Genomic DNA, 20,141 nt, shown 5'->3' with positions numbered 1-20,141 from the left:
TGCACACTTGGACACTCAATAGCGATAACCACTTGCCAAATTAATTTCAGTCGACGACGACTCCGTTTCCTTCAGCGACGACTAGGCCTAGCGACTCCACAAGGTTGGATCGGTGATTGCGGTGGTTGTGAAGAACGAATTCACAAGTTTTAGCGAATGCAAATGGTCAACGAGTGTAGTTTTGACAACAGTGACATGAAATCAACTTTTGCTTACATCGCAGGACGCGCATACGATGAACGGGAAGCGGCGGTGTGACTCGAGCTGCCGAGCAGTGCTTTACGGCCAGCAGCAGTCGTCGCCGTCGCTAGCTTGTGAACAAGTTAGGCCATATCAGTTGGCGCGAACGGTCACCAAACATGCTTCTGGATAAAGTAGTTTAAAATGAAGTACTGGGCATGTCGGAGGAAGCCGGGAAAATTAGCGAGAAGCGCCGATCATCCGATGTCAACAACCTGGCTGTCAAGAGTTTCCCAGGCGAGCGATCGCGTCGGCGCTTCCCACAGATTGTCGCACTGCGTAAACAAGCACGGGTACAACCGGTACAGAAGAGAAGAGATTAGAACTAAAGCGCATATTTCGTTTTGTGTCTTGCAACCGAGCACAAGCTGTTCATACGAAGCGATGTAAACCAATGTAAACAGCAGTATGACTGCAGTCGTCCTCATCGGCGCACTCCTGGGGAAATTTCATGCACACGCGGTAAATGTTCATTGGTGTACTATTATCTGCAAGCACTCACTTAGACGGAACAAGAACTATTTGCTAAACAAACAGCAGAAAAAAGCGAGTAGCGGGTATCGAAATGAACAGCCACAGAGCCGAAAGCAGTCGCGCGGCGGTGGGCGGGGCGAAGCGACGGCGGCGGCGACGGCTATTGGTTGGTTCGGGCTGTGTCGCGTTTCGAAGGCATTCCAAAATCTCGAATGTCTTCGTGGAGCGCCGTCGACTGGAAAGTCATTCCAACCGAATGCCGTTCAAAAACGTCGTGTAGCAGCGCACGTTTGGCAGTCGAGTCGAATGACGTTCGGTTGGAAGGCATTCGAAACGCCCGTGTAGCAGGGGTATAATTCTGCTCAGATGTCATTCGAACGTTCCCGTGTAGCACAGGTATAAGAAACAGCGATGGCGACGAGATGGCAGAGAAAGGCTTTCCGGTGATCAGGCACAGTCGGAGAGACGGACGAAAAGACGCGAGCGCGGCGCCGTGGGCGCCGCGGCGCTCCGTTTTCCCAGAGTGCTTTGCGCGGCCGCTTGGTGGCGCTTATAGTGAACTAGAAAGTGGCGCTACAGAATTTGTGAAAAGGTCTTGCGCATCCATTTTGTGCAATCGAATGAGCTATCAACGTTCTCCCAAACACAGTATGTTGCAAGTGCGCTTTCAAGCCGCGAAACCAGTTAATAAACTTTCTGCTTTCATATATACCCTGCAAAAAATTCAGGGGGGCACTTTCCTGACCTAAAGTACGGTGACGCGAAAGCCTTAAGATCGGTGTTGCTGCTTGTGTCACTGATGTGTTGCTAAGTTGTTAAGCTTCGCCTTTAAGAGTGGAACGCTACAGCGTCTTGCAACGCTGCCAGGGAGTCCACAGAACACCATTGCCCGTTCGGTTGTACGCCTTCCTCGTCGGTAAATTGGTTTTTAAGGAAGGCAAGTGTATCTGTCCCGCATATCTCGGTGGAAACCTGAACGTCGCCGTAATGTGAAGGGAGGAAGATGGGAGTGAACGAAGACGCCGTATTAGCTTCGTTCGTTCGTTCGTTCGTTCGTTCCAAACCGTCTTCGCCTTCCGCCTTCGTTCGTTCCAAACCGTCGAGCTGGCATGGCGGAGTGGTTAGCATGCTCGTCTAGCAGTCCGGAAACCCTGGTTCGATTCTTCAACTGGACCAATTTCCTACTCGGTTTATTTATCTGGTGTGACTAGAAAGAATAATTACGCTAATTCCTTAACTGTTATTGCTGAATTAGTCAGTAATTACCATGCAATTATCTTTAGTATCGATTAAGTAATGGTTGGCATGTGCCCATATAAGGCACGTAACCGAAACGCGGACACATATGCCGACACGGCTGGTAACGACAGTATGGGGCATTAAAGGCTTTCGCCTTAAAAAAAGAAAGACAACTGTGCCCGTCAATTTTGTTTATTCTGAGGCTCCGCATTCGGCGCCTTACAAGATTAGACATTTCATTTCATTTTCATTTATTGAACCCTCAAGGCCAAAGGCATTAAAGAGGGGAGTGGTTACAAAAACAAGAAAATACATAAACAGATGCAATACAAGATACAAAACAAAGTACTGTCATATTCCTGTTATACAATGTTAGCTAGTGCAAAACGAAAATGCTGGTTATCACTTATGTCGACGATATCTGCGGGAAGGCGGTTCTATTGGCGTGATGTACGAGGCAAGAAAGACTAAAATGCAGTTACAGTGTTACACGTTTCAATGCCAACTTTGTAACGATGATCAATCCGGTTTGACACGTATCTGGGGGACGAAATGAGGGCATCATGTAGCATGGGATGATCGTATAGCTTATGAAAGAGGCTGAAACGAATTGTCTGCCGGCGCGAAGTTAAAAGAGGCAAAGAAAGATTGGCTTTCATGCTTGTTACACTTGCGGTATGGTTAAAGTTGGACAGGATAAAACGAGCAGCGTTATTTGGAACTAGCTCAACCAAACCAAACCAGTTTTTCATGATGGGGATCCCTTATAACGGCGGCGTATTCCAGATTAGGGCGTATTAGTGTTTTATTAAGTAATAATTTCAAAGAAGACGGAGTTGTGGAAAAGTTACGGCGCACGTAGCCCAACATGCGGTTAGTTTTGTTAGCAATGTACTCAATATGGCGCGTCCAGTTAAGATCAGCAGAAATATGAACACCCAGGTATTGATATGAAGTAACCGCTTCTAAGGGAACGTTATTTAGGTAGTACACAGGCGGAGCGTTGGCACTTCTTGATATTCGCATAATTTTGCACTTATTAGTGTTAAGTTCCATAAGCCATTCATTACACCAAAGAGAAATGTTAGAGAGATCACGCTGAAGAAGGTTAGCATCGTCGGGGGATTTTATTTTGCGGAAAACAACGCAGTCGGCAGCAAACAAAAGAATGCTAGATGATACAATGGAAGGCCGGCCGTTGATGTAAATAAGAAATAAAAGGGGTCCGAGCACTGAGCCTTGTGGCACGCCCTAATAAACTTCGCTGAAAGGTGAGTTAAAATTATTAGCGGGAACGAACTGCGATCGGTTAGGAAGAAAATATTCAATCATTTCAGAGCGCTGTAGTCGATATTCAGTTGGGTTTGCGTTAAAAATAATGTTACGTAAATGTAGGCACACAAGAAGTAGTCACTGAGGGATGCTGACAGTAGCTCACAGCAGCTCAATCGAACCACTGCCGGCCAACGGCGCACAGATCACACTTCGTCCTCTTCGCGCTCCGTGCACGAGCCCAGCACTGTCTTCTTCGTTGTCCACTGACACAACTCCCGGCGGCGAAAGCATCGTCCCGATGCTAAGTGGAAGACGGAGCAGGTGCACGGTATGGCTTGAGGCGAACCACGTGAACAACGTCAGTGGTAGGGGGGGTGGATGACGACGGAGGGTCGAGGGGGGCAATCTCATAAGTCACGTCGGTCACCTGACGGAGCACGCGATAAGGGCCCTTATACTGATGTAGGAGTTTTTCTGAAAGGCCGACACGGCGAGAGGGATACCAAACGAGGACGAGTGATCCTGGCGTGTAGTGGACTGGGCGATGTCGGCGGTCGTAAACTGACTTCTGGTAGGCCTGGGAGGCGGTGAGACGGTCGCGGGCGATTTCGCGGGCCGAGGTTGCTTGAGCGATGGCGTCACGTGCGTACTCCGTGGTCGAGGCCGAAGAAAGCGGCAGGAGTGTATCCAGCGGCAACGCAGGATGCCGGCCATACAAAAGATAGAAAGGCGAATAGCCCGTGGTGTCATGCCGCGATGAATTATAAGCAAATGTTACATAGGGCAAGGCAATGTCCCAATCACGATGGTCGGGTGCGACGTACATGGATAGCATGTCAGTGAGGGTCCTATTCAGGCGCTCGGTAAGCCCGTTCGTTTGAGGATGGTACGCTGTAGTGAGTTTATGATGCGTGGAACAGGACCGGAGTATGTCGTCAACTACCCGGGACAAAAAGTAGCGGCCGCGGTCCGTCAGCAATTGGCGTGGGGCACCGTGATGAAGGATGACATTTTGCAACAGGAAATCGGCGACATCGGTGGCGCAACTGGTTGGTAAGGCACGTGTGATAGCGTACCGAGTGGCGTAGTCAGTCGCGACGGCGATCCAACGGTTGCCGGAACTGGACGTAGGAAAAGGTCCGAGGAGGTCTAGTCCGACACGATGAAAGGGTTCCAGAGGTACGTCGATAGGCTGCAGAAGGCCGGCAGGCAAAGTGGAGGGCCGCTTCCTTCGTTGACAGAGGTCACAGCTGGCAACGTAACGGCGAACACTACGGTAAAGGCCGGGCCAAAAGAAGCGGCGTCGGACCCGATCGTACGTGCGGGAGACACCGAGGTGTCCCGCGGTGGGCAGGTCGTGTAGTTCCGCGAGGACAGACGAGCGGAGACGCTGAGGAACGACGAGCAGGAGCGGAGGGCCGTCAGGGCGAAGGTTGCGGCGGTAGAGGATGTCATCCTGAAGGACAAAGAGTTGGAGCGAAGGATCGGGGTTGGCACAGGTAAGGCGGTCAATAAGGGGACGCAAGGAGGAATCTTGCCGTTGCTCGGCCGCGATGTTAAGCAGATCAGAGATAGCGAATAAGCACGGGCCGAGGTCATTGTCTCCAGGATCTGGCGGCTCCACAGGGTGACGAGACAGGCAGTCAGCGTCTTGATGTAGGCGCCCGGACTTGTAAACAACGGTGTAAGAGTACTCTTGCAGGCGCAATGCCCAACGACCAAGCCGGCCTGTGGGGTCCTTCAGCGAAGAAAGCCAGCAAAGAGCGTGGTGGTCCGTCACAACTGAGAAAAGGCGGCCATACAGGTAGGGTCGAAATTTAGCGACCGCCCAAACAAGGGCGAGGCACTCGCGCTCCGTTATGGAGTAATTGCGCTCGGCGGTGGAAAGAAGACGGCTGGCGTACGCAATGACACGGTCTTGACCTTGGTGACGTTGGGCGAGCACAGCGCCGATACCATATCCGCTGGCGTCTGTGCGAACTTCAGTGGGTGCCGACGGGTCGAAATGGGCCAATATAGGAGGGGAAGTGAGCAATTGGATTAAGGAAGAAAAGGCCTCTCCTTGGGCAGGGCCCCAGGTAAAAGGGCTGTCTTTCTTAAGGAGGTCGGTGAGGGGACGTGCGATGCCAGCAAAATTTTTGATGAAACGTCGGAAATAAGAGCACAGGCTTACAAAGCTGCGTACGTCCCTGGACGATTGCGGAAGAGGGAAGTCTTTGACAGCTTGAACTTTAGCAGGGTCCGGGCGGACACCCGAGGCATCGACCAGATGTCGAAGGATGGTCAGTTGGCGACGAGCGAATTGGCATTTCGACGAGTTGAGCTGCAGCCCGGCTTTACGGAAGACAGAAAGAATGCTCGTCAGTCGTTCGAGGTGCGTGGAAAATGAGGGCGAAAAAACCACGACGTCGTCTAGGTAACACAGGCATGTAACCCATTTAAATCCTCGAAGCAAGGAGTCCATCATTCTCTCGAAGGTAGCTGGCGCATTGCAGAGACCGAACGGCATAACTTTGAACTGATATAAGCCGTCTGGTGTGACGAATGCAGTCTTTTCACGGTCTTGGTCATCCACAGCAATTTGCCAATAGCCGGATCGAAGGTCGATGGAAGAGAAAAATTTGGCTCCGTGAAGGCAATCCAAAGCGTCGTCAATTCTGGGGAGAGGATACACGTCCTTTTTCGTGATGCGGTTAAGGTGCCGGTAATCAACGCAAAAGCGCCAGCTCCCGTCTTTCTTTTTAACTAGAACAACTGGTGAGGCCCAAGGACTCGACGATGGCTCTATAATGTCTTTGGTAAGCATTTTGTCCACCTCCTGCTGAATGATGTTCCGCTCTGTACTGGAGACCCTATACGGACGTCTGTGGATAGGAGCGGCGTCACCGGTGTTAATGCGATGCGTAACCACAGAGGTCCGAGCCAAAGGGCGGTTGTCGAAGTCAAAGATGTCGTGAAATGAGGAAAGAAGACACCTGAGGTCGTGAGTTTGTGCTGGTAAGAGGTCAGGGGCAATCATTTTTGCGTATTGGTCAGATGGTGGTACGTCGGACGCGGAGCATTTCGGCGAGGCAGGTTCACAGCCGGTGACAGCTGACACAACGCAGTCGGAAGCAGGGCACAGCGTGGCGAGCGACATGCCATGGGGAAGCGGCTGAACGTGCGATGAAAAGTTGAGGATCTGAAGGGACACTCTATTGGCAAACATAGTGACCACTGTATGTGCGAGGGCAACACTCCGTGTGAGAGTTACATCAAGGGCTGGAGTAACGATGTATTGGCCATCGGGAACTGGTGGGACGGAAGAGAATGATACGTAAGTGACGGCTTCGGGGTTCAGGCGGACAAAATCCACGGTACATAGGCGATGGACAACTGGAGCCGGTGGATCCTCGTTAAAAGGTAGGGCGAGCTGAACGACACTTGTGGCGCAATCAATGAGGGCAGAATGTTCGGAAAGAAAGTCAAGGCCAAGGATGAGGTCATGAGGGCAGTGTTCGAGGACAGTGAAGAGAACCGAAGTATGGCGGCCGGCGATTGACACACGGGCTGTGCACATTCCAACGACAGCGGAAGTACCGCCATCGGCGAGACGAACAACAGCGGAGTGGGCAGGAGTGAGCACTTTCCTTAGGCGACGGCGTAGAGAGGCATTCATAACGGAGACGTGCGCTCCCGTGTCGATGAGAGCGGTAACAGGGATCCCGTCCACGTCTACGCTAAGTATATTCCGTCGGGCTTGTAGAGTCAAAGGAGGATTTCCAAGGTCGGTCGTCGGAGCAGCATCACCTCCAGACGCTGCAGCCATCAGTTTTCCGAACGGGATCGAGCATACGGGCCAGGAGATGATGGGCGTCGAGTTTGGGGCGACGGAGATCGACGACGGTAAGGAGACGACGAGCGGTTAGTTGGAGGGGCCTGAGCGTCGGAGCTTGCGAGCTGTGGTTCATGGGGCGACGACGAGCGGCGGGGATAGAAAGAATCAGGATAGCGGCGGTAGGTCGATGACGGACGGCTTCGGCAGTGTCGGGAGATGTGACCAACTCGGGAGCAGTTAAAACAGATGGGCCTGTCGTCAGGTGTTCTCCACTCATCCGGGTTGCGGCTGCGGCGAGTGTGGTACGGATGTCGGGCACCGAGCACGGGAGACACATTGCGAGCATCTGGGCAACTAATGGAGCATACAGGTCGGATCCCGAGATTGGCGAATTCTTGTCGGACAACAGCCTGTATAAGGGATACTGCAGGGGCACTGTCCGGTACCGATAATTGGGAAATTGTGGGAGACACTGCCTCTAGTTCTCGGCGTACAAGTCGTGTCAGGCTGTCGGATGTTGGCAGGGAGCACGGTTGGGATGAGTCTACGCAGGACGACGTTGCCGCCGTGTTCGGCAACCGCGTGAACTGAGGGGAAATACGGCGGCTTTTCGCTTGTTCAAAGCGGCGGCATTCTTTTAAGATGGCGTCAACCGTTCCACAGTCCTTGTACACCAGCAAGTTAAAGGCGTCGTCTGCAATTCCTTTGAGAACGTGACCTACTTTGTCACTCTCTGACATGGCGGAATCAACTTTCATGCAGAGGGCTAAAATGTCCTGAATATAAGACACATATGACTCTGTTGAGGATTGTGCGCGGCATGCAAGCTCCTTCTTTGCAGCCAGCTGACGTCCGAATGGCTTACCGAACAATTCGGTGAGCTTCTGCTTGCACAGGTCCCAACTGGTCAGTTCTTCCTCGTGTGTCTCGAACCAGACCCTTGCAGTGCCCGTCAAGTAGAAAATGACGTTGGCCAACTTCATCGTGGGATCCCACCGGTTGTGTGTGCTCACACGCTCGTACAGCGAGAGCCAGTCTTCAACGTCCACGCCATCGGTACCGCAGAATGTGCCCGGGTCTCGAGGGTGGGCTAGGACGACAGTTGGCGTGGCAGGCGCGTCGGTAGCTATCTCGACGGATCGGCTCGTCGGCTCGTCGGCTCGTCGGGTCAGCGGCATGGCGGCTCGTACCCCGCACCTCCACCAAGAGATGTTACGTAAATGTAGGCACACAAGAAGTAGTCACTGAGGGATGCTGACAGTAGCTCACAGCAGCTCAATCGAACCACTGCCGGCCAACGGCGCACAGATCACACTTCGTCCTCTTCGCGCTCCGTGCACGAGCCCAGCACTGTCTTCTTCGTTGTCCACTGACAATAATAAGCGGTGACATACCTTGTGGAATGCTTTAGAATAATTAAGGAAGATGCAGTCAGCTTCTGATGCGCGATCTAAAATATGGTGAAATTTGATAGTGAAACTGGCAAATTGGGTTTCGCAAGAAAATGACTTCCGAAAGCCATGCTGTGCGGGTGTAAAAAAATTGCACTCGAGCAAGTTCACAAGCTTAGTGATGATGACGTGTTCTAATAGTTTGCAATAAGTACTAGTAGGGGAGGTTCGATTTCCTGATTTGAATAATGGAACCACCTTCCCGACTTTCCATTGTGTTGGCAGAATGGAGTTATTGAGGGTCTGCTGGAGAATCTTTGTTAGTATTAAGGAGCTGGAGGCAACTGTATTTTTTTTAAATTTAGCATGAATGCAGTCAAACCCGGGCGATGAATGAAGTTTTATGGCATCGATAAATTTAGCATCGCCAGAAGTATCGATGAAAATTTGAAGCATAGAAGGGTAATTATACCGGAGTGGGACGGGATGTTTGTTGTTTGATGTGCGCGAGAAGTTCTGAATAAAGGTTTCGTTGAGTTCTGATGCGCATAAATGAGCCGGAATAGGGTCCCCTGACACGTCAGTTAAGTTAATAGATTCTTCGGTATGTGGGTTGATGACGCGCCAAAATTTTTTAATGTTGGTAGATAGCATGGATGGTAACGTGTTAGAAAGGAATTTATCTTTTGCTTCCTTAAGTGCAGTTGTACAGGCATAAGCGGCAGTCTTGTATGCGTCCCAGTGTGCGTTACATGGTGATAGCCTAGCTATACGATATCGGCGCTTTTTTCTGTTAGGCGTCTTATACTAGAGCATTTATGAACGCATTTTTTAAGGCGAAAGCCTTTAATGCCTCATCGTTGTAAACAGGAGTTGTCGACAGAAATGTCACGCTTTTCAATTGGTCGAAACGGTCGTGACGTCACAGTGCGCGAATTTCAAGCGGGGCCAATTGTACTTCGGCTAGTAACCATGCAACCAATTAAAGGGAACGTATAGTGATGCTCCAAGTAAGTAGGAATGAGTTTAGTTAATTGTTTAATTAGCCAATCAGCCTAATTATCGTTAACCACTCCGCCATGCCAGCTAGATGGTTCGGAATGAACAAAGGTGCGTCTAGTGATTACGGTGTCTTTGTTCACTCCCATCTTCGTCCCTTCCCGTTACGGCGAGGTTCAGGTGGCCCCCGAGGAATGCGAGACAGATACATTTCCTTTCCTCAAAAACCAATTTACCGACGAGGAAGGAGTAGAACCGAACGGGCGATGGCGTTCTATGGACTTCCTGGCAGCGTTGCAAGACGCTGTCGCGTTTCACTCCTAGAGGCGAAGCTTAACATCTTAACAACACATCAGTTTCATAAGCAGCAACAACGCGCTTAAAGGGAGACTGAAGCACTTTTTCTGAAAATCGGGCTGGCAGCGGCATCCTATAGTTTTTCATGCTGTATACTGGAATATCGCATCCAAATAAGGGAAAAACAGGCGCAAATTGCCTTTTTTAGCCGAGCGGCGCGCCGCCGCCCGTGATTCGTCAAGAGAGGTCGTGACGTCACTTTGAGGACTGGAGAAGCTGCCGATGCGGATCCGGCGCTGCGTTGAGGGCAGATCGCAGCTTTCCGTGTCGTTGTAAAAGTGAATACGGCGAGTATTTGTTTTTTTACTGACCACCGAAGAAAATGATACTACAGTTTGCTCATTCCACGTATCGCCTGAAACCAAAAAAGACACAAGCAAAATATTCTATGCCTAGCACAAGCATACGCCAGCGTCAAAGACGCGATGCAGACCATGCGTAAAAGGTGCCAGCACAACCTCGGCTCGTATTCTCGGAAAGGAAGGGGTGCGAACAATACTCAAGTCAATTACCACCACCGGACGCCTCCTGGCTCGCCCGGAAGAGCGTCATCCTAAAGAAAAGGCCCAAAGCACTGTGTACAAAAAATCCTGTTCTCAGTACCCGACGTTGCAGGTTGGGGCAAGAAAGTATTTCAAGGAAACGATGAAGGAGCACAAAGTTGGTGTCAAAATTAGCGAAGCGCAGTGGCCAAGCACTGCGAGGCATGTGACCACAAGATAGTGACGCAATCATGGTGCGCTGGAAACCAAGCCAAATACGCGCACAAATACGCTTCACTCCTGGCGCGTTCAGCAGATGCCAGAAAATATTAATCGCTGCCTCGGAAACGTTCGCCCTTCCTAGATTTGTAGTTTAGGTTCAGTGAAGTAGTTGCCAACTATATTTGTTTTTAAAAGCCAAGCTAGCTGCAACTCGCCCGCTGCCACAACTTGATGAAGAAACCGAGGAAGGTTGCGGTGTTTTTTTGCAAAAACTCGGTTGGCATTCATTTCTCTCATAAATTTGCATCCGAAATCAACGTCGAAAGCTTTCATTTTAATTGCTTAGCTAGGATTAAACGAGATTTCGCATATGAAGAGCTTCGATGCTTGCTTGCTTTGCTTTATTGTGCTTTGCTCTGCTTGCTTGCTTGCTTGGACACGTCGAACCGAGTGTAAAATCGCTAACCGAGCCTTGCTGAGCACATCTCAGGCGGTCTGGCCGCACCTAAGCTGAGGAGAGCGACACATGCTTAAGCCTCTATAAGGTTTTTTCAGGGGCTAAGTGAGTATGTTTCTACTTTTAAAAGAGGCGCTTCTTCGGAATGGTGACACGCCTCTTATGCGCGAGGAAATCAATGGAACTGTGTCATGGTTCAGCCGCGCCTTTTCGACAGAAATCTCCAGAGATCACACTAGGACAAGCTCTGCCTGTAGCCGCACTTACGAAAGTGTTTCGAGCAGAGTAATCTTGCTTTAGTCGGCTTGAATTCTTCGTCACAGCTGCGAGCGGTTGCGCTGCGAGCTTGTGATCTTGCGGAAAACAGTGGAAGACGACACAGTCGCGGCCGTAGTTGTTCGTGGACACGAACGCAGAGTAGTACCTGTTGAATCTGATTCTCAAGGTCGGCTGACACGCTTTGTACGTCACAACGCACGCAGTACGAGGAACAACGCATGCAGCACGAGAAACAACGCGCGCTGAAAGCGCGCTCGGGTGCGCCGAAGCATCCCCGGCTCCTCAACATGACGTCACGCTGGCCGACATGGACCAGGTATCCCTCTCCGCTGTTCCCCTCTCCTGCGCTCGCGCGGGGCGCGGGAAATTTAAACATCTCATTTTTAATTGGTGATTGCGCCACTGTTTTAGCCAAAATCGAAAAAATAATTTCACAGACGTGATCAGCAATGACACTACTTCAAAACCTTAGAAGGTTAGCTGATTCGAAAACCGCCTCAGTATCCCTTTAAGGCTTTCGCCTCACCGCACTTTAGCTCAAGTGCCCCTCTGAATTTTTATATAATGTAAGATTTTACTATAACAATCGATATGTCCACAGATTACCCGAATGGCACATGACGTATCGACGGTCTCCCAGATGCAATATTCGCGTAGTTGTTTCTTACAATTTTCTAACTTCTTAATTTTTGCCCTAGAAAGCTGGACATGTACCTTTACAATGTCCGTTGTGACGGCTGCTGTCAGAGGTAGGTGGAAAAGACCGTAGCCAGAAGCAGTTGGGAACCTTCGCTGCATGTTGTTACGTTGGAAGAAACCCGAATACTGGTTCCACAATTTTACAGCGTTGTAAGAGAACATACGGTCCAGCTTCCTTTCGTTCTCTTGCAAACTTTCTGCTCTTTTGCGGATAATGTTCCACAGGTCGGTATATCCTGGACTCCCTGGGAATCAAAATACCGGCCAACGACCCAACCCTTCTCGCCATCCCACGATCCCTTCACCGAGAGCTTCTCATCAGGCCGCTCCCGAGGAATATGCACCCGTCCCACCATGAGCAGCGCCGCAGAGCCCGTGCGAAGGCACTCCATCGAGCGTACGGCCCCCAGCCGGACGCCGTATGGGTGGACGCTGCCTGCACGGGTGATGAAGCGACAGCACAGCAGCTGCGGTGGACTCCTCTTCATCCACCCTCCTCACACTACCTCTCCCTCCAGATACGTCCCCAGAGGCTGCAGAGGAAGCCGCCATTGCACTTGCTATAACCCGCACGGAAGCCCGGTATATTTTAACTGACTCTAAAACTGCGATTCTAAATTTTGCTCGAGGCCAAGTTCATGTCCCTGCTTTTGGCATACTGGACTCGCCCGATGCACCGCCGCCCCGCCATGTGGAGCTGATATGGGTGCCTGCGCACTCCGGGAATCCCGGAAACGAGGCCGCCAACCTTTTAGCCCGAGGTTCTTTAAACCGGGCTCAGGTGGCCTCGGATCAGGGATTCACGAAGGATCGCATGCACTCATTCAGTGAGCTGACCCAGGCATACAGAGCCTCTCGCCAGCTCTACCCCCCGCCCCACCCCTCCCTAGATAACAGACACGCAACACTCTGGCGCAGATTACAAACACATACTCTCCCCTCGCCCCTTACCCTAACCCACTATCATCCCTCCTTCCCCACTCCTGCTTGCGCCCTATGCCCAGAACCCTTCGCTTCTTCCCTCCACATTCTTTCCCTCTGCCCGGCGGACCCTCCCCCGCGGGACCTAGAGAACCTCAAGACCTGGGAGGACTGGGAGACCCTGCTGCGCTCGGAGGACCCGGCCGTGCAGACCATCGCCACCGGCCGTGCTGCCAGTGTTATGGACCTCAGGAACATAAACACTTGAGTGCAGTGGGGTTGTGCGGGCACCCTGGGGCGTGCCCCGAATTCCTTTCTAAATAAAGTTTTCTCTCTCTCTCTCTGAAAGTAAAAATATAATAAAATATTAGCATTCTTCGGCGTCAGCTGTTATCGGGGCAGTCTTTCTTCAAGACTGCCCCGCCTGCCGTGCGTTACATCAGCAGTGGATGTCGTTGGTGAACAGAAAACTCTTGTGCCAGAGCAAGCTTGCTTATATGTTAAGCCCACATTGTGAATGAAATGCACACGGAAAGAACCCATTGTTTATGCCTTATCTCTGCGCAGAAAGACTTAGAGCGCCTGGTATGCCAGCTACTATGCAGATATTTTAGGAGACGGCTTTTGGATCAATCAGGCAAAGTTGTTTTTATTTTTATGCTACACAAGATGTACGCGCCTAAAAAATTTTGACACAACTTTCTTTCGCCACCCCTCATGCTCACGAACATGGGGATCGTGTAGCATCGCCACCAGAAAAAAAAGTACTCGCCTTTGGTACGAATATATTAAATGCATTCGCATAGCATGACATGGTTGAAAAGTGACACGAACTTTTACCCAACTGGCAAGTCAGAAAAAATGAAGTGAGGGCAAACAAGGAAAGCACTCGCCGCAAGCTCACGTCGGTATACTCTGCCATGAATTCTAATAAAACGTTCGAGTGAAATTGCACAGAATACATTGCAGACAGGTACACTCCATTATAGGCGAAGCATAACCGTGCCAGACATGCAAGAAACGTTGTGACTTGAGCAGTGCCCTTCCCCAAGTGAGACTGGAATTCTCAACTCAGGCGCCGCGATTCGACATCCCAACAATCGGTATAGCGTTACTATAACGTGTTAACCTATCACTCCGTGTAATTACGTATTTTCCGGTAAATGTTCATCAGCGTATACTGACGGAAGCGGGGCAGACGAGAATTCGTATTGCTTTGAGTGAGCTGGGGTTTAGAGCGCAGCTTTCAAGCTCCCCTTGGTGGGTTAAGCAGGTTAAGCCGCGTAGCCGTCGGTGTAACCGAGTGTACGGCGGTACTCCCGCTCACTCAGAGATGGCGCCAGAGTTGTGCACCACCACTGCATGTGCGGAGGTAGGCTGACTAGGAGAGGGGAAGTCTCTCCACGGCGCATGCGCCCGCGCGCAGCCTCCTCGCAGTCGCGTCACGCTGCGCTTCGTTGGAGGTTTCAAATGTGCTCCAGGCGATCGATAATCAGCGTCGCCCATGCCGCTAGCTTCGTTGTCTTCCTAGTACAGCATTATCGGCTTATATGCACGAGAATATTCCGTTCCTCTCTCTTCTAACTCCTCCCACTACTCTAACGACCTTTTCTTCGAGAACTAGGAATTGGTGCAGTAGGTTGAACATATCTCCATCTATTTCTCTCCCCACAATCCCGCCCTCATGACAGCCAAAGACCAAGAGAGGACTATTTAAGAATTAATATGTGGAAAATTAAGGGTGCTTTGTAACTCTACATGCACACTCGAATCCTAAAAATTCTTTTTCTCAGTATATCGCGCAATCACCTACAGGGCTGCGTTCAAATTTTCTATTAAGAGTAACTGTAGTCGTCCTTACAATTTTTGTGTTTGTAACGCGATAGTGTTACCCGCTGTCCAGAAAATCCGGTGTCTGCATTGTCAGCGTTGTGAGCGAAAAATCGCGAACCTGACTCTAGCAGTTAGGTTGGTGCCCAGAGAGCAACCAGGAGGCACCTCGTCCACCTATTTCAAGTGATCCTGCAGCGTCATTACAGTGAGCAGACTGCCCACCTTGACAAGTGGCAGTTAAATTAATGATTGGTCGCTCGGAAGGAGCAACTTGGGTCGCACAGGCCTCACTAGGTGGCAGCACCTGCCATCGCAGGGCAGTGGCGCATCGCTTAACCGCTGCACCAAAGCGCCAAGAGGCGTGTGAGGAATACCAGCCATCTATACATTTATAGACTCACCCTCTGCATGTATGCGTGTGAACCAATACGCTATCGCATCGTACCCTTAAGGCGGAGCTTATGTCTCCACTCCAACTTTTTATCCTTTCTGATAGGAAAATCTCGACGTCACCGGTAGGAGGGACAGAACTTTAATTCAATGGTGGGTATATATGGTCGCAAACATTGCAACGATCACACGCTCAGTCATTTCGATTGCGTAGCTTGCAGTTGTCTCCCGAATGTTCAGTTCGCGGAAAGGGTTACCCATTGTAAGCTCTGCAGTCAGGGACTCCGCAAAGGGGGGGGGGGGGGGGGGGGGGGTGTCGAGAGTGGCGCCCTTCCGACATCTTTCTCTAGGTGGTAGCGCCCCCCACCTAGCCTGGTAATGCTCGCCCCCAGGTCAAAATTTATGCGACACGATTAGATTTCAGGGCGTTAATAATGTAAAACACACTGGGCTTGAGTTAGCTGCCTTATTACCTAGTCGTAAGGCATTCAACATGAGCAAACTAGACCACTAATGTACCAACTGAAGTCGTTCTCTTTATTGGCCTTTGTTCATGAGCATGACTGACAGCATTAAAAGAAAAGTTTCTATGCAGTTTTTAAAACAATCGATCGCTCCTTGTGTGAATATCTTTATATAGCTACTCGCTTTAATTTACATGTTTGAAGCCAACAGTCACCGAAACTGAGCAGCATAGGGGATGTTTTATTTTTAATTTGTGATGTTCATCAATCGAAGATCAACAAGATGGAGGAAAGCCGGTGTTTTCAGCTTGCCTGTAGTTGACGTAGGACTATCAGCTGCAATGCAGCCTCATGAGCTTGACGCGTTTTCTTCCTGTAAAGCGCCCGCCTCTGTGTCGCATCTGCGCAGAATACCCTGACGAGGGATTTATTTATTTACCCTAAAGGCCGAGAACTTAGCGCGACATAGGGTGGGGAGGGGATGTTACAAAGGAAGCAGCAACCGATAAGAAATAGTAGGAAATGTACAGCAGGCAAAGTTGATTTAACTTTTCGGCATAAGAGGAGATTCAAGAACTGTGCAAACACTCTGGTACACAAAGCAAGCTCAGGCACTCTTCAGCACGGCACTCGGTATGGACAGCTTTTAGACACGCCCGCTTTCCAGCCCCGGCACGGCCAATGTGAGGTCTTAGCGGCTGTGTGCTTGCAGTACCAATTAGGCTTAATGAAGTTTCCCTGCACAGGGCTCAAATTTGTTTCACTGCTGTCAAACAGCCTACAAGACAACAATGTGCGAGGGATGTAGAAGCGGCCTTTTCAACTGCCCCACCGCGGCGTATGTGGGACCTGTGAAAGTTTCGTGTGGGCCACCCCATTCCGGCTAACAGTGTTTTTTTTTTTTAACATGGAGCCCACATCGACGTTGCATCTGCCCTCAAGTACCCTGCAAGGACTGGTCGGGTAGCAATTGGCCACGCCCGTTTTCCAGGCCCGCCACGGCTTATGTAGAACCTACAGCGGTATCGTGTCGGCCAGCCTTACTTTGGCTACCAGTTGTTTTTTTTTCAGCATTGAGCCCACATTTACGTTGTGTCTGCCCTCAAGTGCCTTGCGAGAGATCGATGTGGCCAGCCTTCGGGCACGCCTCCTTTACCAGCCCAACCTCGGCCTATGTTCAACCTGCAGTAGTTTCGTTTGGACAGCCCATTCTGTGCTAACAACGTTTTTTTTTTTCAGAATAGTGCCCACACTGACATTCATCTGGGATCATGTACCCTACCAGGGGCCGATGTGGGCAGCAATTCTACACGCCCGTTTTCCATCTTTACCAATGAATGTGTGGGACCTCCAGCGGTTTCTTTTAGGCAGCCCTGCTTAGGCTAGCAGAGATTTTATTAGCACAGAGCCCACATAGACGTTAAATCTTCCCTGAAGTACCAGACAAAGGAGTGTTGTGGACTAGATGTAGGAATATGACCTGCCGTAGGTCCAATAGCACCGATATGGGACCCACGTAGAACGAAAAAGGGCAACTCCGATTTGGGCTGGTCACTTATTCCCCACAGGGAGCAGACGTTGATACTACAAAGCTTGCTGCCCCAGCCCCATTTGCCCATGCGGGTACACTCGAAGGCTCCCAGTGGGACCTACTCGGAAGAGACAGAGATGGTCATTAGAACAAAAAACATGGCAATAAGTGGGTTCTATTGTTAATCAGTGCATGCAGGCCACTTTTACGAGGGGCATTTCCATTAATTGGTTTTATTAGACACTTTCGCATGTCATAGATGCTCAGTAAGCCTTTTAGTATGTCATGCCGAGTAGTAATCCAGTGGTACAAAACAAGGTCTGATGCCTTCTTCAAAAATAGATCAATTCCCGCTTCAAAACATCGTTGTTGTGGGCAAGCAATTGACCTCATTTGGCTCAGTTTTGCAGGTTGTTCAAAACTTTTCCTTATCAACAACAGGTTAGTACTGAGAAACACGAAATGTCTTCTTCTGAGTGTATCTCAGAGGCGAGTCAGTTTTTTGCCTGCGCTTCGGCTTGACTTTCTTACAATCATCCATACTGCACGGGGGAATCGTATTCGGCGCGCAAAAAAGACACCCTAGCTTATTAAGTGCCTTACGCGCCACTTTACAGTCGTTGCCCCAATACACTTTTCACCTCCTCCCCCTCACCCGCATCGTAGTAGTGAGCGCATATCTGACTCAGCATGAAAGGTATTTTCGGTGCCTAACTTTGTTTCTTGCAGTTTTAGTCCGAGTACTCTCCCTAATGGCTTCAGCATGGGACAATCGCTTTACCGCTCATTTCATGTATTTTTTTTGTATTTTCTCGTTACTAAACCTATCATTTAAACTATCGATTTCTCTCATTATTTTAGTTTTCACTTTTTTAGAGCGCAACTCTTAGTCGCCCGTTTTTGCGTTTCGCGGCGTCGCCGTTGTCCATTGTAAGCAGCAGTCGGCACCCTTTAAGCTGCGAAAGCAATGGAGCTGGAGCTCGTAAAGGAGAATGTAAAAGCGCAACCTCCTCCCCTCCTTAACAACCGGCGCGCCAAGGGGCGGCGCAGCTGTGCCTAGCAACCGTAACGTCACACAGTAGCGGTAGAACGAGCGCGCGCGAGTCGGCGGTGGCAGCTACACCACCGCTCCTTCGCCCGACGTCACGTTGCAGTCGAAAGAGTGAGACACATGGCTCCGAAGCGGCCCAGTGATTCCGTACCAAGCGGTTCTGGGAAGCGACAGAGGGTTGACCAGAACGGTTTCGCCAAAAACACTTTAGAATTTCCAAAGTGTCTTCGGTATTATAGTCTTCCACAGCTGCGAAACCAATAGAGCGGGAGCTTGGAACGCGGAGGGTAAAATTTGTGAACTGGTTTTTGAGGAAAGGAAATGCGCAGTATCTCTCTGACACATCTCGGTGGACACCTGAACGAGAGGGAAGGCGCATAACTGACTTCTTGGAACAGTGGACACGTCAATCGTGCTTTAAGCTATGTGGTAGTAGTGACAGATGTGCACTGCATGCTTTGGCATTGACAACTTTGTACCAGAAACGCTGCCACCTGCCAGGGTGGCAGGGTGGGTGGGGCCTTTGATGTACGAGGGGGTGCCCAAAAGAAACCGGACTAAATTTTGTGGTCGGCAAAGCTTCTGTGGTACCGCGTTTTGCCACTAGGAGCACATAGAACGAACATTCCAGAGTCAGTAAGCCGAGTTCCGTCGTTGAAGGAGGTCAGACTAGTTTAGGCAGAGTTTTAGAGTGACGACTGTTTTGTGTGAATGTCGTTTTTGCAATGGCTGATTTTCGTGAACAGCGTGCGCCGGTGGAATTCTGATTTTTGCTCGGGAAAAGTTGAATGGAAACTGTTGAAATATTAAGGACGTACAAAGACGATGCTATGGGGACAACTCAAGTGTTCCTGAATCGAATCCTGAATGAAAGGAACAATCATGCCAATGGAAAACTTCAAATTCACCTCGCCTCAAAAAAGCTCGTCAGGTGAAACCAAACCTGAAAACAATGCTGATTTGTTTTTTCGACGTGAGAGGAGTCGTCCATTGAGAATTTGTTCCGCAGGGTCAGACAGTTAGCCGGGCTTTCTACTTGGATGTCTTGAAAAGATTGGGTAACAGTGTGCGGTGGAAGCGGCCAGATTTGTGGCGGTCGGGTGACTGGTTTTTCCATCATGGCAATGCCCCTGCTCACACAGCCCTGTCTCTACGACAATTTTGGAACAAAAATGGCATGACCCCTATTCCTCAACCCTCATACTCTCCCGACCTTGCCCCGTGCTACTTTCTTTGTTTCCTAGAATGAAAAAATAGGTGAATGGAAAGCGTTTCGCTGATGTTGCTGAGGTGAAGAAAAAAAAACGACGGAGGCACTATCAATCATCACAAAACATGAATTTAAACAATGGTTTGAAAAATGGAATGAAAGAATCGACAAGCGTATCATTGCAAGTGGGGAATATTTTGAAGGAGATTGAAGGTCTGTGCTTAAAATGTGAAGAAATAAGTTCAAACAAAAATAAGTCTGGTTTCTTTTGGGTACCCCCTCGTAGATATAGAGACAAGCGGGAATTTCTTACCACTTATGCGGGAGAACATCGCGTTCCTCTCGCTCGTAACGGCTCCCACAGCTGTGACAACCTCGCGAAATAGTTGCGCAGACTTCGTCTTTGAGAATCAGGCATTGGTGCAGCAAGTCGAGCATATATCCATCTATTTCTCCGTCAGCAAAGCTTCCTTCATGACAATCAAGAACTGTTAGTGGAGTGTTTCTTGGAGAAAGAATATCTGTGAAAAATATCAAGTTGTCTGTATCGAAAAGCTGAAACAGCTGATGAGCTGCGCCCAAATTTCGCATTAGGAAGTAACGTAATCGTCGGCAATTGTTCTGCTTTATTTGTTCCTCAGACAGTGTAAGAGGAGGTCAAGGCCAAAGGCTGAGAGCCCTACGAGTCCTTTGGCCTCTGTACAAATTTTTGCGCAATCGTCGGCAATTTTTTTCCTTTATTTGTTTCTCAGACAGTGTAAGAGGAGGTCAAGGCCAAAGGCTGAGAGCCTGACGAGGCCTTGGCCCCGT

The 20,141-nt window shown here is 50.0% G+C and overlaps 1 protein-coding gene across 1 annotated transcript; it reads right to left on the bottom strand.

Moving 5' to 3' along the window:
* Positions 1–6,419: 6,419 nt before the first annotated feature.
* Positions 6,420–8,416, bottom strand: LOC149334810 (uncharacterized). The gene has a single exon (XM_089551449.1). The coding sequence runs from the start codon at positions 8,221–8,223 to the stop codon at positions 7,036–7,038; it is 1,188 nt and encodes a 395-aa protein (XP_089407575.1). The 5' UTR covers positions 8,224–8,416; the 3' UTR covers positions 6,420–7,035.
* Between the last annotated feature and the right edge of the window lie 11,725 nt (positions 8,417–20,141).

Source organism: Amblyomma mixtum, chromosome 7 (genome assembly GCF_055824585.1).
Source record: "Amblyomma mixtum isolate Tamu chromosome 7, ASM5582458v1, whole genome shotgun sequence".
Taxonomy (NCBI): Eukaryota; Metazoa; Arthropoda; class Arachnida; order Ixodida; family Ixodidae; genus Amblyomma; species Amblyomma mixtum.
This window is presented reverse-complemented; position numbering and strand designations above follow the sequence as displayed.